The sequence below is a fragment of the Notolabrus celidotus genome, chromosome 7, assembly GCF_009762535.1.
Source record: "Notolabrus celidotus isolate fNotCel1 chromosome 7, fNotCel1.pri, whole genome shotgun sequence".
NCBI lineage: Eukaryota > Metazoa > Chordata > Actinopteri > Labriformes > Labridae > Notolabrus > Notolabrus celidotus.
In genome coordinates this window covers 22,464,622-22,490,657 of record NC_048278.1, presented here as the reverse complement: position 1 = coordinate 22,490,657, position 26,036 = coordinate 22,464,622, and the positions used below count along the sequence as shown (strand labels likewise).

Here is a 26,036-nt window from a genome sequence, read left to right as displayed (position 1 = left end):
ATTGCTGTTTGCTTGATTGCGGTGTCTGATGTATGTTGGGTGTATCAGATAAGATAAGATAAGATATACTTTATTTGTCCCCATTGCGGGAATTCTTTTGTTACAGCAGCTTACAACACGGGACAGGGGAATACAACAGTGTACTACTAGTTAAAAAATATGATAACCATAATAATAGACATGACAAGGGTAAAATATAATAAAATAAAATAAGATAAATAAAATAAAATAAAATAAAATAAAATAAAATAACATAGAATAGAATAGAATAGAATAGAATAGAATAAAATAAAATAAAGTAAAATGAAATAAAATATGGCAACTATCACAGATGTATACACACTATGTACACTTCTAATTGATAAATAAATAAGGTATCTATTGTTTTTCTGTTTTATTAATTCTATTTGAATTTTTTTTTTTTTTTTTATTTCTCCATTGAAAGCACATTGAATTTACGTGTAATGAAATGTGCTTTATCAATAAAATTGCTATTGCTATCCACTTCAAGAGGACTCATTACCCAGAGTTCCTCGTAAATCGAGGCAGCCGTCAATCCCGCCTGAAATAACGTCAGTGACAGTTTCTGTCTTACAAACATTATCAGCTAGCTAAGAAAATACGTTATTTAGATCAAATCAGCGGATCAGTGGAAACAGGTGTTACTTTTCGAGTATATTTAATGATACAAATTTCATGACGGATATTTATAGACAGCTAAATTCCGTGTGTCAGGTCCTCAACCTCGGGTGTCATTGGTGAATGACCGAAGATGTCTCACAGCAGGTGTTTGCCAGGCTGCTTTGTAAGTTTACTTGTTTATTTAATTTCCAGTCACTTTGAATGTTTGACATATAGTCTTTTTCTTTAAGATGTGTACTCGTTTGCTATTTGCTGTAGCAGACTTCCGCAGGCTCCTTGCAATCCTGCACGAGCTAGCAGAGCTCCCCTTGGTTGGCTGTCAGTTAGCATTCAGGCTAGTTAGCCACGTTAGCATACTAAGCTGTTTTAAGTCAATGACAGTTAGCCTGCTAGCTACCTTACCAGATAGCCTACCGTGAAGATCTAACTTTAACCCCTGCTAGCCCGCGTCCAGGACAGAGCAAGAGCCGATTGTTGACCTTGCATGCCCTGTTGACTTCGAGAAACCTGTTAAGACTAATTTTTTTTCTTCTTGATGTCTTGCTTCATGTTGCTTCATGTCAACAAGCCGTGTTTGTAGGCAGCCAAAGTAGCAGCTCAATCAGTCTATCGCAACACTGCTTTTTATATAGCACCACAGAGATGTGGCGCACACATGGTAGTGACGCTGGATTAATTAAAAATAAAATAATACTTTGGTCTGTAGTTTGTTACTTTGCGAAGACATTAGCTCGTGTTAGCAGCTGAACTTTGCACAGTGTCATTGATAAGTTGCCTGTGAGTGAGCTCGTGAGGAGGACACAAAGTTCAGTCAGTGAGGGTGAATACTGCTACTACTAAGCCTCTTTTTAGACTGCTATATGAAAAAACCAAATATGTTGTCAAGAAGCAAGTGTTTGACCTTCACAAGCATACAGAGGATCAGTGGTAGTCAGCTAGTTGTTGTCTTTTCATTTATCCTCATCTGCCCTTTACATTTTTCAGTGGCAGGCAGCTGCTGTTTGTACTTAGTTTTTTTTAACAAAGTAAATACAAATTCTCGAATACCTCTGATTAAATAAAATAAAGTTACTACGAAATATATGTCAAACTGTGGTCTACATGTTAATGCCAAGATGGGGGCAAGATTTGAACATTAAAAAAGCTATAAACTCTGTGCAACACTTCAGTTGCATGCTCTGTGTTGGAACTATGCTCATTTGCAATGTCCACTTCAATTTAATTCAATTAAATCCACATAATAATAATAATGATAACTGTATTTATACAGCACCTGTAAAAACAAATGTTTACAAAGTGCTTTGACAAACAAAGCGTGGTTCAGATAACAGAGTAAGCATTTAGACAGCGAGGAGCAATTGTAACAATGCAAAAGAACGTAAATTAAACAGAATGACGTGGTGGGACAATAGACCAGTAAAGAGTTGAGTGAGAGGTTTTTCAAGGGTAAATAGATAACATCAATAAATAAAAATGGGTAAGTAAGTAAAAGCATTAAAAGAACGATAAAAGAGGTTTTCAGAATAAGAGGGCGACATCACATTGGGAAAATTTGAAAAAGTGAAAAGGATAAATTAGGAAAATTAAAATAATATGAAAAATAAATTATAATAAATTAAACAATAAATAATCAAATACAATTTAAGACAAGAAATTAGTTGGATGAAAACTAAAAATAATGATAAAATAGAACTAAAAGCAATTAGAAAGATAAAGTCACATAAAAGCAAGTCTGTAAAAATGGGTTTTAATAAGACATTAGTGCACTGAGTCACAATTAGCATGTCATTAAAACAAAATCTATAACGTCTTTTTGATATTTTTATGGGTTAAGCTTATATATTTTTTCTGTAACTGATAAATCTATGTCTAAAAGAAATAAGAAAGGTAGATATTTTAAATACTGGAGTTTTCATTGAGTCATTAATTAATTAATTAGTAAACACATTTTGTTAGTGTTAAACCAGTAATTGCATTTTTTCCTGATACAAGTCTTGAAGATGATTGATTGAAGAGTATTTACTTTAAACTGTGTAGCTGCTAGCTCAAGTTACAAAATTAAAATAGCCATTGTTTTTGCCATATTTTTCCCTAATTGAATATGAACTGTGGAAACATTCATGTGCTCACAATTATCCAGAAAATCTATCTAAATATAAAAGCTTTGATTTAAGTCCTTAAAATCCAGGAATTGTGTATTCTATGTGCAGGTTTGCAGTGAACCTGTAAGGTAAGGTTGTTATCAAACCACAGTAGTCTTCATCTTATCAGCTGTCTCACATCATTCATGTGAAACCTGACAGAGTATTCTCACTTGACCATTGACGTGGTTGTCTGTTGCTACTTGCTGTATTGTGTCTAAGCTGGGGATTTGAAGACATCTGTCTGCAGCTGATGGAGACAGATTTGATAAGAGCTGTAAGATTGAACTGAGCCACAGCATAAACATGTGTGCCTGAAAGAAAAACACTGAGCTGAAAGAGTGAGAAAATTGCAAAGCTGGGTGATGACAACTCCCCGTGAATTTGTCCTTATACAATTGATACACTTAGAAGTGGCTCAATACAATGCCAATGTATCATACACTGCTGCATTTTTAAAGGATGTTGAATTGATCTTTACCCTCCACTACAATACTGTTATTTTCAGTGTAATACAACATACAATGATAGCCATATAGCACATTCAGGCTCTTCGAAATCTATAGCTCACAGTTAAACCCTGAATGTGTGCAGGTAACATTGTTTGTTTTTAATTGAATGCATGATCTTATCTGGGAGTGGGATACATTTTTGCATAATACTTCCAATAACTGTGTAATTAGAGGAAAGGTTAAATCCCAATACCCCACTCGGTCTACCCCTTATTTTGGAGCGCACTTGAAGAGTAGTGGCTCTTGAGAACACAGCTTCAAGTTGTAAGGCTTGACATCTTTACGTTTAAACTGGGACTTAACTTTGTCACATTTTGAGCCTTCTAAACAGAAAAGGGAAACTGCTGCAGTAATACTTAACTGGAAGAAAAGTGAATATGCCGTTTCAAATCAACCTTTTATTTTCTAAAGACATCTTGCCTTTGTTGAAAAAGTGTGGAGCTGTTATTGTCCTCATTTGTCACTAATAAACGTAATAATGCATGGATTGATTTCAGTCTATGGGTTTTGATAGACAACATGGACTAATGTATTCTTATGTCACAAGGGAAAACTTTTGCCATCATTTCTCACACTTTTATTAGTTCTATTGACCATGTTATGAGTGGTGTTCCAGAGATGATTCATAAAATAATCGAATGATGTCTACATTGTACATAAATACTCAAATGAGGATTTTTTTAAAACACTATTTTGTTTAAATATTTGCTAACATATGTACTTCTCCCCCTGCACTAGAAGAAATGTTCCATGTTCAATGCCTCACTTCAATTTGTCAAGAAGTCAGATAGTGAATATATTTCTTCAACTGTGTGGTTAAAATTATGCTTTTCGGCTGTATTTTTAAATAAATACGGAATCTGCAGAAATGAGGGTGCCAAATTATTATGCAAGTTGGTGATAAGAGCATATAACTTGTGAAAATTAAGAACTAGGCACCATTTTAAACATTCTATTAATTGAAAATAATAATATTTACTACAACTGTATTCAAACTTCAACAAAAACAACAGTTTTCTTTACATTGTGTACAAAATAAAACTGTTATTATCTTTGAAACATTTCAAAAGTGTTTCTCAAATGTCCAATATAACCTCCTTTTCTTTCAGTGAGGGTCAGAGGTCACTGGTAAACTGATTTAGTGAGGGTTTCTGATGACTTCTCTGCTAACACTGTGAGCTGTACCTTGTATGGCTTTCCAAAGATGCTCTTTGGGCTGTATTCTTGCCATTACTGTAAATTATCTCCTTTACTATTGACCACAAGTTCTCAGTCGGGTTGAGATCAGGTGAGCAGGCAGGCCAGTTCATGAGGCGATCCTATTTTGTATTTACCTCCCATGGAGGAAAATGCATTCAGCTAAAGTGAAAATGATGCTAGTGTTCATGCATCAGCACAATGCACCGTCACATACCTCACGTTATTCCCAGGACAGGATGGCATCTTAGGGCTTTAAAGAGGATCGCACTTCAGATTTGAAATGTTTCAAAGACTTTAACTATTTTATTTTGTATACAAATGTAAAGAAAACTGTTGTTTTTGTTGAAGTGTGATTACAGTTGTAGTAATATTATTATTTTCAATAGAACGTTTAAAATGGTGCCTAGTTTTAATTCTCACAAGTTATATGCTCTTATCACCAACTTGCATAATAATTTGGCACACTCATTTCTGCAGCTTCTGCATTTATTTAAAATACAGCCAAAAAACACAATTTTAACCACACCGTTGAAGAAATATATTCACTGTCTGACTTCCTAACAAATTTAAAAAATGACTGTTAACATAGTTTTTAACATATTCACAAAAAAAGCAACTTGCATAATAATTTGGAACACGGTGTAGATGTCCTGCTCTTTCAGTAGCTGACACATTCCCATACTTAAGCAAACATCTCTTACTTTGAAATTAAATATCGTGACTGAGATGTTTGTGGAAACAGGTGCATTAAAGGTCAGCTGCATAGATAGTATCAAAACTAAAATTGGTGCTCATCAACAATACTAGATGATTGCATGTTACTAAACTGCTGCTGTAATACTTCACTGGAGGAAAAGTGAATATGCCATTTCAATTCAATCTTTATTTTCTAAAGACATCTGGCCTTGTTGAAAAAGTGTGGAGCTGGTATTGTCATCATTTGTCATTATAAACAATGCATGGGATGATTTCAGTCTATGGGTTTTGATAGACAACATCCACTGATGTATTATTTTGTCACTAAGATTGAGCATGTTTCTTTCTCTATTCAGTGCAGCAGACCGGGGTCAGGCACTGTTATACAGCCTCAAGAAAACACCTGTACATCGACAAGACACTAAGGTCATCTGCCAAGGCTTCACAGGGAAGCAGGTTTGTACTGGCATATAATTACCTGTAACACATATCGTCATTGTCCGTAAGAAACCTTATATCTCCAAAAACTCTACTTTCCAGGAAGTCAAAAAAACACACTGTTTTTTGGTGTAACTAAACACTACATGAGATTCAACTTAAAAGCTTTTTAAAATTATTTCCAGCATTTTGATTTAGAAAGCCTATTGACACGCATACAATTAGATCAATAGCATTGATTAATGCAAAAAATAAAAAAGATGAAACATGGAGATACAAGGTTTCCTCCTGACATTGACGATGCACGCACGCACGCACGCACGCACGCACGCACGCACGCACGCACGCACGCACGCACGCACGCACGCACCACAGCAGGTTGATTCCATCCAAATTCAAGTCAATATTGATCAACATGCTTTGATACTGATTAATTTATATGTATAGACAGAAATAACCAGATCATGCTTTACATTACCATCTGATATTTGTCCAATATAGATGTGTGCATTAGTTATATTGGTTTAGAGAAAACTGACTCCAAAATGTCTGTTGAATTATTTACTTTGATAAACATTGGATAAAATATTAAAGAACAGTATGCTCTAAAGTGCACATTAACAGAACAGTTTACATTCATTTTTACTTCTTAGAAATGAAATAGGAAGTGATAGTTGCATAGGCATCCATCACTCTGGAGTTCTAACCATCACATGTTCGTGCCACCTTAAAATGAAAAGGATTACTTTGTTATGAAGACATATAAGAGAAAAAATATATAGTGCAACTGTCCATATCTGAGAATTGAAATAAAATATAGTTATTTAAATTTTGAGTTCATTCAGTTTTCTTGAAAATCGTTGGAGAATTGTGAGTAAATCGTATAGTAAACCAAAATCAGGATTCTAATCAAGTCATGGGTTGAGTGTATCCTTACATCCCTAGTGTTGGCTCAAATGGTTACTAAGGTTCATTGAATTGTTGCGTAAAACACTAATACAGCCTATCTGAGCTTACGACCTGACGTATTCTCTTGCAGCTTTACATCTAAATCCAAAATGCGTCGAAACATTAGCTTTTAATGCTGTTTACATTGCTACCAGGCCAGCTGCTGTAGCCAGTAAGAGGTATCTGTATGATTGTGAATGACCCTCAGTTTTGTCTGAATGGATATTGAAATGGGAAAAAATATCTCACATTGCAATCATGATTCGTTTTTCTTACTCAGCCCGAATAATAACTCATCCTTCGTGTGTCTAAATTCTCTCTGTAGAGGCATAAAGAAGAGACTGGAGATGCTTATTATTTCCAACTCTTGTGCACCTTGTGTTATAGGCATTGCCAACTATCATTCAAGTAATGTTTTCCTTGTATAACCCAAATTCTCAAGTTTAGTTTGCAATTCTTTCAAACCTGTGCAAAATACAATATCCTCTCTCTGCAGACCCTCAGTCAGTTATGGAATAATCCTTTGTTGCCTCCAATAGAGATCCACGTAAAGAGACAGGGCTGAAAAGACAGTTAATAATGTGGGATATGGTGAACACACAGTTTTTAAATCCCATGTCTTGAAGTTTCTGGTAGCATAATGATGGTTATATAAGAAATGATTGCTTCCAAACTATATTCAAGACCAGTTTCTTGGTTCAACAGAGAGAAGGGATGTAGTGTGAAGGATAACTTATTTTTTAAAAACTTTGTTTCATTTATTTGAGAGAGAGGTCAGTGGAGAGAGTAGAGAGTGGGGAATTACATGCAGCAAAGGGCTGCAGGTTGAAATCAAACCCAGGCCCCCTGCTATCAAGAACTATAGCCTCTGTACATGAGTGTGAGCAAACCACTCTGTGCTCACACAACATTCTGTAGAATGATTTGTGGAATCATTTAAACATTGAAGTCATGCAAAGCACAAACTTACCTTTTGTTCAAGAAATTGCACTAAAAGTATTTAAAACGGGTACAGAGGTGAAGAAGATTGCGATGGTTCAATTTTCTGATTATAGATGTTATTTTCTCCTCCACAGACACAAGGTGGATGGTTGTCATGATTATCAAAACAAAATAAGCGTCAACTTCATCCTGCTCCTTTCCAAACATGTATTTTACCTTCTTTTGAGGCAGTCATACTTTTGAAATGAAGATCTCAATCAGTCAGTCAAAAAGAAAGCAATGTTTGTTCTGAAAGCTCACCTTCATGGCTGCTGCAACTCTCCCGTCACACTGAAACATAGACTCCTCAGGGACTTTTCTGCCTCGGTTATAAAGGGTAAAAAGAAAAAATATCAGTAAAATTGCGACCACTAAAGTGCTACATTTCAGTACTACTTGAATAATAAGAGCATAGTAAATATAAAGTACACTTTAAAGCTTTTCCGCAGCTTGTGAAAGTGTTAAGATACAAAGTTGGTAAGATAAAAACAAAGTTTTTCATAAGATCTAAATGCTACAGGCTTGTCCTTGGAACTCATGTTTATTTTATTTCAACTACGTCTGAAGGCATATAATTTCACTGTTGCTTCTTTCCTTTTTTGTCCCCTCATGCGTGCCTTTCTCTCAGTCAATAATATAAACTTTGCGTGCACAGTTGTGGATCCTTCAAGTATTTTTCAAGAGCATGAAAAGCGCAGGTCATCACTATGAACCGTGTCCACTCAAGGAGAATAAAAATCTTGGCAAGCGTGTTCAACAAGCCAGAAATGTGGGCTTCACAGATTTATATCCCCCTTCTGTCCTCAATGCACTTTCCATTTTTCATCCTCCAATTTCTCTTCAACATAATAAAAGTTTGTTAAATATAGTTCCAGTGACACTCCAGATAATTAGAAAAGGATGAGAAATGAAGCAAGAGCTATTGAGTGCACATTTGGGTGTCTTTCTGGCCTGATAAGCAAGCAATTTTTCAAATTTATTGTCCCAACATTTGCGATAATAATGACTGGCAAAAACAGCAAAGTTAGCAGGGTTAAGGGGTATATTTCAATTAGAAGAAAATGCTGATTCATAGCTTCTAATTCCACTTAATAGGCCCCTTATAATCTTTACACGGGGGTCATTTATTTGCACTTGTAGTTATGACCGTCGGCTGCTTTATCTACATTGTTTCAGCATCTTCTGTAATAATTAACTGACTATACACTGATAGGATTTGTTCAGCGGACATCACTTTACACCGCAGTAATGCCCTCGTTTTCTGGAAAGTACACGAGATTCAGTTTGAAGATTTTAGCTCCCAGAATACGTGATGTTCGCATTGTGTTATCACGACTTTATCTGCTTTGTTTTCTATTAAAAACAGGCCTGTGTTATTTGTTGCACACAGAGAACACAAGTAATAACAACTGGCTGAGATAATATTGACCTTTTCTTACATTTAGCAGCTTTTATGAACCCTTGTGATTTCCACTTTCCAGTTGCAAGTTTATCAGGTACATCCTGCTCCTAATGTAGTTACTGTCAAACAGCCCTGCAACAAATGTACACAAGAAGGTCATTATGACATTTATTTAAAACTCAGCCTTAACTTCGATAGCTTATAGTTAATTTCAACTGAGTCATCCTTTTCAGTGTGTATACCAGTATGTTAGGCTGGATAACAGAATCCTGACCTTATATTGTTATTGGGCAATGCAAGACATAAGAAGTTATCACTTTTCCACTATATAGTTTAATATAAGCTACTGTATCAGAGTATGTATCAGCCAGGCCGGTCAGCTTCACATGTGCCAGTATTGGCTTGTTAATTGAAAGTAATATAAAGATCACTTGACATTAGGATGTAATATAAAGAATTACTTGACATTAGGGATGTACATTTTAAGTATTTTCCGTGATCGATTTTGGGAAATCTTAACGATCAATTATCGATTAATCAATAAAAAAACATTCTTATGTAAAAAAAAAAAAAAAGCCGAATAAGTTTTTTCCCCCTAAGTTATATTTTCTACCGCAACAAAATGCATATAACTGACGGTATTGAATACAGGTACATGTTTAACACTGATTATCAGTGATCAGCTCATAAAAGATATTCTCTGTGGACATAGTCTTATAATGTGAAGGCTCATAATACTAACAGAAAAGTACTTCAGAACTCACAGTGTCCAGTTTTCTGCCTAATCGTTCTTATTGAGAAAAAAAAAACGTGTATTCGGTCATTGTGTCAGCCGGGAGCGCAACCGGGTCATATCAGTCCAGCGGAAGAAAAGCCCAGATGGCTCTGATGTTGCTGGTCTGCAAACATAGCATACTAGCAATTCCCACCATCTGTTGGCTTTGTATCCAAAGGTGGGGAAATGTCCCGTTTAAGATTATCACCTTCGTGTCCGTGTCGATGTTGGCAGCAATTGCGCATTGATCCTAAAAGTGCACGTGGAGACCTGACGCACAGCCGCAGCCAGCCGCCAGCTGAAAGTCTCCACTGTGTGCAACACCTTTAACAGCTGATTCACATCGAAACATGCTTTAAAACTTAAAACACTCCCTGATAGCTGAGTGTAATTTGAGATCACATGATGTTTATTCCACATGACGGAAAATTGAAAACAAAAATGCGTGTTTCGAGTAATTTCTTAACAATCAATTAATCGATAATCGATTAATTGTGTACATCCCTACTTGACACTACTACCAAGATATTTTTGTCTAAATGGAGTGTTTTTGGGTGCCAGTTTAGCTCAATCGGTAGAGCAGGCACCCCATGTTTACAGGCTACAGTAATAGTTGCACTAGTCGTAGAATAGATTCCTGATCTTGACATGATTTGCTGCATGTCCTCCCTCACTCTCTCCCCTGATTGTCCGCTCTCTCTCAAGTTGTCCATTAAAGGTGGACAAAGCCCCAAAAATATTTAAAAAAACATTGAATATAAAAAGTATGTTAGCAAAGTACTTGTCTCCATCCCAGCAAAAAAAAAGAACTTCAAGACCCTCAGACAAATGCATTTTTGCAAAGGTACGTGTTTTATACAAGTATCAAAATTTTCTTCTGAAGTTCAGCATGCACCCACCAATGTAGGTTTGAAACAAACAGAAGAAAAGAACAAAGATTTGATTTAGCTGTTCTTATTGCAATTTAATTGTAAGGGCAATGTATTGAGTTCCTTCTTGGCTCTATAATACACTTACCCCCTGACAAATTTAGAGTTTTGAATTAGATCCGTCTCTGTTTGGGTTATCAGCAAATAAACTATCTTTCTGACTGGGTGAAATAGTATCTTAAAACAGACACAGCTCAGTATTGAAAGGTTCCCTCTTGCCTTCATGGGAGTCAAGTATTTTTGTGTCTTTCACACCATCTTAAATAGGGTTTTGGGGGACATTCAAAAACTTTTGATTTGTTTTGCAAAATGTTTTGCAAAGGAGATCAATTTAACAGGCATCCGTCAGAGTATTTCAATCTTTCCCTTTCAGATATATGTATTCATATGTAGCTGCTTCCCTAGAATAACCCACCCTCACTTCTGTATCCATCCCCTTCCTCCGCTGCACAGGTGATTAATCCTGGATGGCAGCATATTTCCTCCTTGCTCTCTGTCTGTAATGATATCTCAAGGTTGATGCTGCAGAAGTGGCGGCACCCCCACTTCATTACACACTCATACACAGTCTGCCTCCTCTTCCTTGCAGGGGACATTTCACAGGTCAGCAGTCTCTTGACTATGGCTCCCAGTTAGTTGGAGGTGTTTCACCTGGAAGGTGGTAAGACACACCTTGGGAAGCCTGTCTTTAACTCAGTCAAGAGGTATGTAGTGAATCCTATGTATGTAGTCATATGTTTTTGTTAATAAAGCTGCAATATGTGCCACAGTACAGAATTACTGCAAGGTTTTTCAGATGTTTAAAAGCGACATTAGGTGGCACTATTTCATAACTTTTGAATTTTCATTTTTAATGCGCCAACAATAACTTTTTTTCTCTCCCCCCCCGGCTCCTGCCTCAGGCAAAGGAGGGCACAGGGGCAGATGCTACTGTGATTTATGTCCCTCCTCCGTTCGCGGCAGCAGCCATCATCGAGGCCATCGACGCAGAGATCCCTCTGGTGGTGTGCATCACTGAGGGCATCCCCAGCAGGACATGGTTAGAGTCAACTAAGCTGCTGGCGCCAGGGCATCACCCGCCTCATAGGCCCCAACTGCCCTGGAGTCCATTAATGTAAGCACACACATACACACTGTGCTGACAGATGCAACACATTCACATTTGTACCTTTTCAGAGAAACAGTTAAAAGCGTGAATTATTTACTTGCGCTGCTGTTTTCTTTATTTTGTGTCTGTGTTTGTGGCATGTATAATAATAACGGCTCTACGGTTTGAACATCCAATGTTTTCTGGATTTTGGGGTGTAACAACATGATCATTTTGCAAAGAAAACTTAAGAAGTTCTCTGTACTCATGGGGATTTGAGCAGTGAATATTCATTGAATTTGTTCTGGTTTATTTGAAGTGAGCTCATGGTGTAGGGAAGAAAGCTGAATAATAGATTACTGCGCTCCATAAAGGAACACTTCTCTGCAGTTAAAGATTCATAAACTGGATTCAGGTTCAGCTGGGGAACAAGTGATAGATAATTTCAGTTGATACAAAGCAGAAGCATTTCCATAAATCATGTTGATGTAATTTATTGGAGTTAAAATATAAAGTGATTTTTTTTTTTTGCAGCCTGGTGAATGCAAGATTGGGATCATGCCAGGGCACATCCACAAGAAAGGAAGAATTGTGAGGTTTCCTGCTTTTACATCGTTCATTATTTTGATTTAAGTATGCACATACAAATAAGTTAATGCGAGGTATGTTAAGCTATTTTGTCCATGAAAAGAAATTCACCTGCTTACTTCTCCCCCAAAAAAATATTGTAAATACATACAAAACATAATGCCATCCGTCATAAATGAAACTTTTTACTACACTGCACTGAAATCCTACATCAAGTTTTATGCTGTTGACAGCTTGATAAGAAACCTGTACTGCTGTTGACCAGCGAACCCTAAGGAAAGTCTCTTTTAAAGTACATCCTCTGTCATCATTCCTAAAGCATGCACCAAACAGCTGTTACAGTGCTGTACTGGTGATATGATCTTGTTCGTTTGTGCTGTCTGAAAAACAAATCAGCTGACGTCTGGGACAAAATGACAGCTGCATTGCACATTATTTATTACCTTTGATTGATACCCACTGTTTCTGGATTTGATTTAACAAAACATTGTTTTTGAAACTTTGATTTCAGGCATTGTGTCTAGATCAGGCACCCTGACGTATGAAGCTGGCACCAAACTAACACAAGTCGGCCTGGGCCAGTCCCTCTGCGTAGGTGAGTTTACCGATGGCCTGTGACGTCTTGAATCTGATCCAATCAAAGATCAAATCTATCCTGATGTAATGCAGTGCCTCTTATGTTGGTGGAAGAAGACAGTAAAGAAATGACAGTTTATAACTTAATCTAAAAATGTATTGCATTTGGCGGCAGGCATCATGGTCAATGTGTACCAAGCTCTAAATATCAGATTTATTCTTACATTTTTCATCTTTATTTAATATACTGTGACGGGTTTGATACTTGTCTTTCACAACGATACAAGAGGAAATGAAAACTCTCTCTAACTTAAGAGAAATGGTTTGAGCTGAGTTCATTCCATCAAACATTTTGTATTTGAAGAAGTACTCCCCATATTTGCAGCTATCCTGTCACATCAGAACACTTAATTTCCCACTGTCCTCGAACAGTGCTTAGAGGTTGAACAGACTGATGAAGAGGCTCGGGTGAAAGTGGAAACTTTGTCTACCTTCAAATCTCTTCATCCTGAAAGTCTGAAAGAAAAATCTCCTTTGATACCAGGCTCAAACTTTGTACAAACCAGAGATATTCTGTAATAAACCTAAAGTAGGGAGACTTTTTGAGAGGTAATTCAATTACAACAATCTCTTTATTAAATACTGACTCTGAAGGGGTTGTGGTTGTCAGTGTTTCTGCAAACAAGCTAAACTGAGAGACGAGAGCTTCAAAGTTTTAAGTGAGCTTTAAATGTATGTAGATAGGACTGTATACATTGCAGACACTGCACTAATTTATGTAATTTTCCATGACTTGCTGTTAAGTTCTCACCTTTACTACACCTCCCTTTTCTTCCTCATAATTCTTTAACAGCCTTATTTCTCTTATTCACTGATTATTACAATGATTGACCCTCCTTTTAAAACTATAGCTCACTAAATAAACTAAATTCACGGTGTGCTCCTCCTCATTGTCATTCTGATTGAAATGATTGTTAAGACCTCCAATCAATTATGTTTTATGGTCTCTTGATGCAGCTTTACATGCTTAGAATATTTGTTTTTTAATTTCACACACCATTTAGACACTGCAAATAAAAGATTAAGTATTTAACAAAAAACTAATTCCTCTGGCTGACTTATTTGCCACCAGAAAATCGATATTAAAGGCCTGGTTGGACACCGGAATTAACTGAAAAACAACTTGGCTTCATTATTATTTAGACATTTTAATTATAGAGTGTCCTCCAGCCAGACTTCATAAAGCTAGTGCAGCAACAGTATTAAATATTGTAGAGTTCATTAAGAAGGTTTATTGGTGGCTCTGCTTCAGACTTCTTAAGTCTGAGTATGACCTACAGGCTACAGCAAATTACTGGTGATACAATATTTAACATCACTGTCACCCGTGTTGCCGGTAATGTGCCTCCCTGATTATTCATGTAATTCTCTTCTTGGTGTGTCCAGGTTTTTTAATTCAAATAATATTAACTTCGGTGCAATTTTGTCTGTGAAGTTTGTGTCCTAGGTGTGCTTACTTTGGATTTTCAGAATGCTGGTGTCATTTTCAGTGGCAATTAACTTTTTGAAAATGAGTTTTGGTCCCTTTGAAAGCCCCGTGTCTGGGTTGTGAAAGAAACAGCATGATTGAACTACCACACAGGGATCATGGTGAATTAAGATTGGTTATGCCATTAAACAAACTTTGAAGTGACTTTCAATTTGGAAAATGATGTTTTTGTAATCTTGTCCTGTTTAACATTACTCAAAAAGTATTTTCTCATTATTTGTAGCCTTAGGACATATTCAAACCTGTTGCTTTTACACCTTTTAATTTGGAAGAGCTGTAGTTCACCAAAACTCTAAACCATATTTCTATAATGACATTTTTTAACCATGCTACCTTGGAATTGTTATGTCATAGTGCAGGTTTCTTTGAGTCTATTGAGGGTTGTAGCAGCTTCCAGCTCTTTGTTTTGGCCAACATCTTCCCTGATTCACTCTCTTTCACTTCTCTCAACCAACTCAAGCCCAACTCTGCTTCTTATTCCTCTCCACATCCATTTCCTCCTCAGATATTCCAGGGCCTCATCATTTTAGAGTTTCGAGTAAACAACAAGTGTTTTCTTTGTCTCCTGTAAGGTATTGGCGGGGATCCATTCAATGGCACAAACTTCAGAGACTGTCTGGAAGTGTTCCTACAGGACCCAAGACTGAGGGCATCATCCTCATCGGAGAGATCGGAGGCAACGCTGAGGAAAATGCAGCAGAGTACCTCAACAACACAACTCTGTAAAGGAGATAACACCACAATGCAGCTCTTAATTATCCTGCTCTCTCTTTGTAATATCACCTGCTACAGTGCTCACCCTCAGCAGATAATTGTGTTGGTATTAAATATTTATCATTTTCTGAATTAGCTCCGAGTCCCTTTGGATATGCTGCAGACACGGAATATCATACGTGTAGAACAAGGCGGAAATATGAAGGTGTTTTTCTTTTGATCACTGCCTCAGGCTTTCTCTCTTAGTTTTCTCTGTGGTATGATGAAGACAAAGCGTGGACAGATGGAATAAAGGGATGATTCATGGAGCATGTTCCAGAAATCTGCCATGTTGATGAGCAGTGACCATTTAGCGGTGCCCTACATGTGATGAATAGCAGTGAGGTGATGATTAGCTCATGCAGACAAATCACTGACAACTTCAGCAAGTCGTTTTCGAGGCTCTTTTTTTTTTTCTTCCCACGTCTTGCAGATGATTTTTTAATGTTTTCAGAGTGAATGTGTTGTGCCTCCATGTGTGTATTTGTGCGTGCCTGTGGTGCTCTTGAGCTCAGGATTGGACCTTGGATTTGCCCCCGGCTCCTATACATGCATTGCAATCTCCCGCTGGCGTCTCAGGAGAATAACTTTTCTCACTCAAACAAATAAGTTCCCACACCAACACCACACATCCCACCCACTCAACTCTTCCCCTCACCCAACCAATCACCCAGAGTGTTGACAGCGAGGGACAGTTCAAATGAAACGCATACAAAAGAAAAAAAAAAAAAGCCCAACGTGGGAGTGAGCTGTAGATCTCTAGTGGAAAGTCGAATGCGCAGAATACGTACTGTAAAATTATGTACTGTTTTTAGAATTCTGGAGACTGTTGTTTTACTGTCGGAGCAAACTTAACTTTACTTGATTTGAATACATTGAATTCAGGGTACTTTTACACTAACCCCAGGGCAGCTCCATTGTGTGAATTTTATATTAATGCAAAGCACAGTCTCACCACAGAGGAGCAGCAGGTGAGCTCGGCCAAAATAAATAAAAGCTACAAAATACTGAAAGCCTAAACTTGATGATATATTCTTTCCCCTCTGTTTATCAGGAACACCTGATCTCCTAAAATCAAGAGTACTTTCATCTCCTAAAAACAAGAGTACTTCCTGTAATTCACACCCAATATTACCTTTAATCCTGAATCTTGATACATTTAGATTTGTTTGAGCACTTTGTTTTTCTTTTAAAGCGCTAAGAAGGAAAAAAAATATTTGCCAGATTGCTCTTGCAATAACAAACAATGAGGTTAACAGTTATCAGTTTTGGTCATTTTGAAATTTTAACAGGTGTGATAGTCTGATTTTGAGGACTGCATTTCTAGTTTAATTGACTGATATAAAAACGTTAATTATAAACAACCAAACACACTAACTAGCTGATTCCCAAACATCTCAACTCCTCTCCCTTTTCAGACTCAAACCTACGAAAATGCATTAATGTAATGGATCCATCACCAAAGTACCTCCCTGACTCTCCTTCTTACACGCACAAAATGTTTGTTGCCATGGGTGGAAAATTAAAATCCTTAATGAAGCTATAAACCATCATCACATATCTGGTTTACTACAACCACTAGCCTATGACTGTCCAAATAATTTGCACCCACAGTTCATTTTTTATATTCCCAAGCATCATTTGAACAAGGCTTCAGGCCAAAACCAGCTCCAAACTGTGCAGCCAATCAGAGCAACAAAATTTGTGAGGTAGCTGTAGGCTTCAAGGCTTGGTAGCTTGCTCATAAACCAATCATAGGGCTTCCAGTTGAACATAACTCAACACTCTTGCAACTTTATGATGCAGCAGTCAGCACTTTCCACATGTAGGTAATGTGAATATGGTCCATTTCATTTGAAGCTATAAAAACATAAAGAAGATTCAACATCAGAAGCAGTCAGGTTTAAAAAAGCTGGTTAATACACAGCTGCTATTGGACCATATGTGGCCTTTATAAAACAAGTGAGAAGAGTTCAGACAGTGGACAGCAATAACCTTTGAAATAACTTCATTTCGTGAGAATCTTGTGTTTTGATGTGTAACGCTCTCAGTCATAGCGAGAAGTCATTTGAGAAAATAGGTTGGGTTTTTTTAGGACACAGTTTCACATTAGCTTGACAAATTTACATTAAGTACAAACTGCTCAGTAAAAATAAGGTCCAGAGTCATGATTGATTTGAGTCATGCAACATTAAATATATTGAGCTCCCACTTCAGAAACACACATTACACCAGCAGGCGAAGAAGTATTGATTTTGTATGCAGCAGTGTTACAGTTGAGTTACTGCTGACTGTTATCTACAGGTGCCTTATTCTGTAAAATTCAAGAGAAAATCTTTATACTTCCCTCTCGGTTCTGCTGTCAGATTTTATGATGCGGGGTATATTTCAAGGTTCTGTCTTCATCAGTGTCAGCAGTGCTTGCCAACGTAATGTGGTTTAAAAGTCACCTGTATCAAAGGTCTGCCTATCAATGCCTTGCAGGGCTTTCTGAAGTCAGAAATAGGCTTACACAGAATAAACATATTACAGTTTGCTCCATGCATATCAAGTAGGTCGGAGTATTTGGCACCTAAGCTACCGTAGGGGGTAAGTGATTTTTTCCCCCTGTATTCCAGCACCAACATGTCGCGAGTAAGCTGAGTGAAACACCCTTTGTAATTCTAGGGAAACAATGCTGAAAAAGAAGGCAGATTGAAGCATGGGTTTGTTAGCTCCACGTGTGCACACATGCTGGATTAATTCATGCCTGTCATGTTCATAGGGGCAAAAATGTGTCTCAATTTGGCCTCTTAAGCTTTTTAATACTGTTTCCCACCTTGGAGCCGGCTGCTCTGTGTTTATATAACAAAGCCTTCCTCCAGTCATGTTGGCACTCAGAGCTCTGGGAACTACCCTATTGGTCTCATAATTAAGGTAATATATCTGAACTGCTAACAGCAGAAGACAAAATGCAGGAGAAGTGAGTGATAGTATGACTCCCCTCCCAGTATGCATTGTTAGCACTTAGTATCGAGGGAGGCAGGGATTAATAGAGTAATTAAACCCCTTTCGTTTGAGGTAGATTTAAGACTTGATTCACATGAAGGTGGTTGTTTATTCACGACGTGATCCGACTTCTGAATACTGCACAGGGCTTTGCTGCTAATTTGTTCTGTGCTTACATTTCTGAACACTGCACAGATGCTTGTAACATATTTGGAGCACTTTAAAGTGATATCCCCCTTCACTCTCACTCTCTCTCTCTCTCTCTCTCTCTCTCTCTCTCTCTCCTTCATTCTGACGTTAACTGCTCTAAGTGTTAATGTCTCATTAGTGGTGCATTTCTAGCCAAGGTCCTCCACGTTTTCTTGGCTGATGCACGTCCTGCTAGTCTTAATTATTAAAAGTCATCTCCAGTTTATATGAGCCGCTGCCATCTTGTTCCTGCCAGTGTCAGGACAGGATTTTGAGCCGAAATGGTAGGAGAAGTGGGTGTCTTTGAAGGTCCTCGCTGCATTGCCTCAGCTGTTGAACACGCCACATTCATTCTGCAAAAAAACTGTCTCCCAGATGAGCCACTGCCTTTGTTGAACACCCAGGACACTCTCTCTCTCTCTCTCTCTCTCTCTCTCTCTCTCTCTCTCTCTCTCTCTCTCTCTCTCTCTCTCTCTCTCTCTCTCTCTCTCTCTCTCTCTCTCTCTCTCTCTCTCTCTCTCTCCTCTCTCTCTCTCTCTCTCTCTCTCTCTCTCTCTCTCTTCTCTCTCTCTCTCTCTCTCTCTCTGTGTGTGTGTAAAGCCGTCTTCTACAATTAGGTTGTTATTCTAAGTATGAAATATTAGCTGCTGTTCACACACACACACACACTGTGTCCCTTGTGCTGGTTATGATGTTATTGCTGAAGATGAAATATTAGCTCTCTTCACCTTGGAAATGATCTTAACTGTTGAACGTAACATCCATCAATGAGCAAGCAGCACAGACAGGGCGCTGGGCTAATCAGTGGCTGCCTGACTATTACCATCTCAGAAATGAGATGATATGAAATGGCAGGAGTCTGAGCCCCTATCTGGTCATACACCAACCCATGCAATTAAATGGCTTGATTGACCCTTTGTTTTAATAATGCTGGCTGAGACAGTGATGGCTGGTTAGACAAGCCTGTTACCATGGGGGCTCTGTAATTGGAAGAGATTGGTGTTTAATATCTAATGAATGAATAAAATGTAGGTGCCGAAATTGATTCTACTTTTCAATCCCCACCTTGTTTTGCTCCCTTCCTTCCTACGTCTTACTTGCTTTGTTGCTTTTCTAACACTCCTCCGCACTCCTTCTTTGAGCTTACTCTCTATTTATTTTACCTTTTTTTTTGGGGTGCATTTTCACCTCATTATATGCTCATGTTTTTCTTCCACTCCCTCCCCCGTGCCCAGGGTGCCAAGGCAAAGCCCGTGGTGTCCTTCATCGCGGGGCTGACTGCTCCTCCAGGACGCAGGATGGGCCACGCCGGCGCCATCATCGCTGGTGGGAAAGGCGGAGCCAAGAGAAGATTGCAGCCCTTCAGTCAGCTGGAGTCGTAGTCAGCATGTCTCTGCACAGCTGGGCAGCACCATTTTCAAGGTGAGGACTTTGATCCTGCACAACATGATTGTACATAATAACTGAATACTTAGCCAGAAACTACATTTACTGTGATACTTTATGTCTAACTGATACATGCAAACACTTAAATTAAGGAGTTTCACTTCTATTGGAGACTTTTGAAGTTCACATGGATCTGCTGACCATCATTTTTTGAGAACTGTGATATCAATTTGAAAATGCAAGAGGACAGGACAGAATATTTAGCAAACTCAAGTTCAAGGATCTCTAAAAGTTTTCAAGACATCCATCATCAATCACATGTTATGATCAATAATCAGAATTAATAATACTTACGGACATCTCCTGTGAAGGAATATTTCAGCAATACTTTCTTTTTCTCGTCATTTTCCTGTTGCATGTTTGAACATCAGAAATCAATCATGTTTCTTTGCACAAATAAGGGAAGTCAGTGCATTTTACCCTTCTTTAAAAAGAGATACACTCTTTATTAATCTCATTGTCTTTTATTAGTCAAGCAAAAGACAGAAGAGTCGTGGATGACATGCAGTAAAGAGCAGAAGCTGCTGCCTCCACATGTGGGCCATGTGCTCACACAGCTGATTCAAACCACCGCCCAACTGTTCAATATTTAAATCAACCTTAAACCTTTTTTTTGCCGTTTCAAAACGAAATACAAACATCTACAATCACACACTAACATAGGAACATTCTCCTTGTATAGTCTTAATTAGTGTTAATACAAAAAACAAATTGATCAGACTCAGACTTTTCCCTTGTTAATGTTTTTCCATGCTTCAGCCGTCATCTTTCCTCTCTTTGACTCTCTCTCTATTCTCAACCCTGCCATCCCTCTTCACTTTAATGTCTGCGTGTTTTTTGCCATCAGAATAATCACACTGTCAACTTTTGATTATTTGAACACAAAAAAAAAGCTTAGAGTCAAATATTTTAGGATTTGATAACAAAATAATGATTGAAATCTCTGTTAATCTACGATGACATGTCCTTAAGAATCTTAAAAAGTGAAGTACATTAAGGTTATGTTTTTGTTAGACAGTTGCATTAGCAAGCTTAAGCAAAGCTGACATCCAGCAAAGGTTAACTGGGACTAATTTGATGAATTTGTCATTAAACTTTAAAGCAGTCTCTGTTCCTGATTCAGAACAGGTTTTTTTTTAAATGCTGGTAGCTCGTAGACCTTAGCTATCAATCGAATTTCTATTTCAAATATACTCCAGATTAAACGATTACTCTGCAGTCCTTCATGTTGCGCTTGTTTTGTCCGACATGGCGCCCCCTCCCTTCCTTCACAGCAGAGTGTGTGCTCTGCCCCTCCCCTCCAACAGCTCTCACTTCATCTTGTACTGATAGCGAGGGAGGAGAGGGAGCCACGGCCAGAGCTGGACTGCCAATCCAGCATAGTGGGCAGTTTCCGGGTGGGCTGACACACGTAGGAGCTGGTAGGCTATAATACATCATCATCAGGAGACTCGGATCGAAGCGTAGTAAAGTTTAGGAGCCCAGGAAAGTTGCAGATGCTGCACAATGTGTTAAGTGGGGACTGCTGCACTGTCAACATGTTGTGCTACAGCAGTACAGAGCATCATGCAGCCACAGGTGGAGAGTTGTGAGTAATTACCGTTAGCACGATGAGAGAGAGAGGCTGTCTTGTGAACTCCCCTTAATGAGCTAACGACTGTCAGTGAGTGACAGCTGTCTGCATTATAATACACTATAAGCCTAAGTGTTGATTAAATACAGATGGAGGTGTGGAAAGGCTGTGTGATGGGTTAGATCTGCAGCCTGTTGTAAAATGCTTGTGGTAGAGGAGCTCAAATCCCTTACTTTTTAAAACTTCAGTAGCACCATCTGCATCACCAGTTGTGAATGTTTTTTCCTCAGAGTAGCAAGGTTGAGATTGAACTTTTAATGTGCCATAAAGAACGCTAGAAGACAAGGGCAAGAATGAATAAACATGTGTTGACAGTAGCTGAGTCGGCACCACTACCCCTTTGTTCCAATTTATCTCTGGGGGGAAGCACTGTTAACAAGATGTATAAAAAGTGAAAGAATGCATTACGGCCATTCATCATCTTATATTTTCATTACCACTGCTGGCGCTACTGCACGCCGACCATAGATTTACACACTTGTTTCCCTCCCAAAGTTTAATTCATAATCATTGTGTGTAATGATGAAAAAATGTGCTATGTGGTTGTTCATTTTTGCCGCACACAGTGTTAATACATCTCTGTTAATTTCAGTGACCGGCGTAATCGACGTAATAACATGTTAGAGAAGCGGAGAGACATAAACGCTCTGTGTGGGGGGAAGATAACAACGATGACCGTGCTCTCTTAGCGGCTCTGCTGTTGCTGACCTGTTTAAGTCTCTGTTGAAAAGTAGTGAAAATCAGGTAGAGATGCTACACAGGTCGTCAGAGTTCATTCTCTATAAATTCAGCACAGCTACATAGGATGTAGTCATCATTAGCTTGTAAACAACTTTCTGTTTCAGACTACATTTGTTCATTCTTAATTAGATGTTTGCGTTGCATCTTCTTAAAAAAAAATATAATGGCAAGTTTGTGCGTCATCAACTGTATATTTAGAACAAAAGACGCATGTTGTAGTTCGGGATGTTTCCAGTCAATGAAATGTTTAATGCCAGACAGTCTGAAAGCTCCTACCTTCCGAGTGGTACATCATCGACTGCAACAAACACTGCTAAAATGCTTTTGTCCTCAAAGTTACGTAAGCACATCCTGGCACTCCACTGCAATCATCATAATAATGCTTACAGATGCACACTGCCAACTCGGGTCAAGTGTAAACAGGATGTAGCTTGCTAGGATTTCTATTAGGTGCCACTGTCTCTGTTGAAATAATAACGTTTTCACTTAAGCTATTTGACATTTGGTTCAGGTGAAGAGGAAAAAAAATGAGCAGCTAAAATGATGAAATGCCTCAGGTCTAGTTTTTGTTTTTTTTAATCAAACACAGTGTTGTCCCACGCACGTCTGGTAGACAGGCGCACAGGAAGGTGATGTAATTTAGAAGAAGTAGTTGAATTCATACTGTCACAGCTCTGATTTATTAAAAGTACAAGTTTCAGTCGTATCAAAGAGATGCATAGGACCTAGAAAGCAAAAGAAAAGAAAGGGGCCCACAAAACTGTATCAATTAGTGGAGGAAGATACATGTGTCCCGGATAGAGAGAGGGGCTTTTTCATTGTGTGAATATGTTGTCTTTCAAGCAAAATAACAGAAAATGTGAACTCTTACTGTTGCACATTTATTTTGCCCACTTTTTTTGTGTTAGTTTAACCCTGTCTGTGTCGTCATGTGCAATTGTGCTTGTGGTTTTATCAAGCAGCAACCTCCGGCCGAAAGAAATGAAGCCAATGGGGAAGTGTTAAAACTCAGTTTCTCGGGTGTCCACTTGGGGCTGGCCCCGGAAGTACCGGATACCACATATACACTTATTCAAAAAGGCCAATCTTAACAGCAGAAATAAACATGTTTACAGACTGGGTCAAATAATGAGTGAAGTCTGGATAGCTTATTTCCTGATCAGCACACTGTACAGGTTTTTTTTTCATAATGCGGTAATTTCGAAGATATTAAGATTACAAGTTTTCCATTATGAGAGGCACAGCTGACTTCATTGACAGGCGGGAACACTGTAGCTGTTGGCTAGGAGGCTAAAGGCCCGCCTCTTTACCTCAAACTAGCTCGACAGAAGTTAGGTTGAGTTCAGCATTTCCAATATGGCTTCCGCCTACGATTGGCTTCAAAGCAGCGCTTCAAAAACAGATGGGTGACGTCACGGATACTACGTCCATTATTTATACAGTCTATGGGTTTTATAAGCTTTGTTGAGTTAAGCTCTTCAAAAGTAGTTTCCCCATCTTCTTTTGTTGGGCCCAAGTCTGTTGCTTTAATAACCAATGCCGCACACCCAAGCATTTGTAGCCCAACACATGTGCAATAGGAGAGTCTTCAAAGTACATGAAATGACAAAGATGCACAAGACAACGACAGATAAGTTCAACAGCTGTAACACCAAACACAAGTTTGAGTTTGACATGAAAAATGAAAACTTTGTGATGGACAGTACGGGTAATAAAGCAAACATCAAAGCAGTTGTCAGATAGGAACTTAATCATTTCTAGTCTTATGTGGAAATATGTAGTGTCTAAAGCCCCTCCCACTTTAGAGCTTGTGAGAATCACAGAAACACGATAAGACGTGCATTGCAAAAAAGTTGAATCAAGATCCTAAACAATTAGACTTGGAGTGTTTTCAGTGATATTGGATTGACTTTTCATCCCACTTGAGTGAGGGTGGGATATCAGAAACTTGTGTTTATCTGAAAAGGACCACATTCACGTGCAAGGTTGAATAATTACGACCTTTAACTTGTTTACAAACATCTGAGGCTCATAATTGCAGCAGCCGATTGTATTATTCCATCCTGCTCAATATTCTCCGTACAGCAGGCAACTTCTTGTATTCAGATGTGTGCAGACAAACAGAATGATAAGTTTTGTTTGTGTAATAAATTCCAAATCCAGAAACATGAAGGCCACACACACACACGCCACCATATTTACAACACACCCCATTCCAATCTTCATGCGTGTCAAGGCGGTTGTCATTGCCAGCTAGTAAATGTGTTGCTTTTCTCTCACGTCTTGTTGTTTTCTCCCGCTCTCTTCTGCTTGGTATTTTCACCCGTCTCTGTTTGAGTGGCAACCTCTACTTTCCTCCAACCCCTCTTCTTGTCTTGTCAAGAGTCTGAGTCTGTCTCACAGGAAAAAAAAACGTCTTTTTTTCCCTCTTCTCTGTCACCAAAACTCTGCTTTTACCTTTTGTGTCGTGATTCCTGTCTAGCCTTGAGTACTCTGCTGCCCTGGACCAACAAAGCATCTGCCTGTCTGCTTATTTCACACGTAGCCTCCTCATCCTTTTGCCTTGCCACTCTTCCTGGCCCATTACTTTTTTTCATCCTTCAAGCCTTTTCCTAAATACTGAACCGTGTGACTTTTGCTCCATCTCTTATGTAAAAAAAAAAAAAAAAATCAGCAAAAAAAATCCACCCAAACATCTCTTCATTCAGTGTGTCCTTCACAGAAAGCTGAGGTTAGAGAGGCCGAGTCTGCCTCTAAAACATTCACAGCCATGATAATGTTTCCTCCTCAAGGTGGCAGTAGACCTTCAGATATCCTCAGAGCACAGAGGAATGGGTCGACATGTGCTTGAGTATTTGTGTGTTCTGTAGACCTGATAAATGACATTTGCATTAAGTTGCTTTCCCCCTGTGGAACGGAAAATTTCAGAGGAAAGACGTATTCTATCATCCTACGGCTTGTGTGATATATCCCAAATTGAAATGTAAATAGCTTCAGCTTTTTTTTAAATGCCGATCATAATGCTTTCTCATTTGTAGTCACATGGTTGGACTGTGCTGGAGAACGTCAACCGTAACCTCACATAAATCTGATTTTTTTCACGTCTAACCTCCATCAATCACAAGAAGTGAGCTGTTTAATGTTGACAAGCGGAACTTACTGACACGTACAGCGCTACATGATTTGCACTCTCTAGGAAAAAACAACAGGCACTCTCCGATGCTCTGGCTGCCTCTGTTTTTCCCCCCGCCTCAACAGCAGATCTGATGCACGGGATCAAAAAACAGAGCCGTGTGAATTCCTGCATGAATAAATCATTCACTTCTGTCTATCCTCACTTCACGTGGTGTCTTTTCTTCTTCTCTTCTCTCTGCTGTCCATCTCTGTAGGAGTTTGAGAAGAGGAAGATGTTGTAAATTGTGCAAGAAGGCAACTCGACCTTTTACCCCCCCCTGCCCTGAAAATTGAGATGAACAACCGGATTCTGGAGGTGGATCTGCCCTGCGGTAGCTGTACACCCTGATTATTTCAACTATGATGCGCACATGCAGTGTTTATATTGTAATTTCTGCCATGATCTTGTACCTTGCACACAACAAAGGAATAAAGCATAGTGTCTTTAATGGAATTCTAAAAACTCATTGTACACAGTGTAAAAGCTTTATAGATGTTTTATTTTTCCCTCAAACACAATGTCGACAGCTGAGGGAAGGATGCCATGGTAACCTTGGTGATCTGTTTGGTTCTGTTATTCTCCTCCTGCTGTAATCCATCACTCATTTCACTGGCTGTCCACCTAAATAAGAAATATTTCTCATATCA

The 26,036-nt window shown here is 38.5% G+C and overlaps 1 protein-coding gene across 1 annotated transcript; it reads left to right on the top strand.

Annotated features, from left to right (window-relative positions):
* The first annotated feature begins 561 nt into the window (after positions 1-561).
* On the top strand, positions 562-26,036 carry suclg1 (succinate-CoA ligase GDP/ADP-forming subunit alph). The gene is given in 13 exon segments (XM_034687879.1): positions 562-805; positions 5,548-5,647; positions 11,254-11,368; positions 11,567-11,778; positions 12,286-12,342; positions 12,850-12,934; positions 15,037-15,099; positions 15,102-15,170; positions 15,173-15,186; positions 19,630-19,735; positions 19,738-19,785; positions 19,788-19,816; positions 25,604-26,036. Coding segments are annotated over 9 exon segments (474 nt in total). The 5' UTR covers positions 562-805; positions 5,548-5,647; positions 11,254-11,368; positions 11,567-11,778; positions 12,286-12,309; the 3' UTR covers positions 25,631-26,036.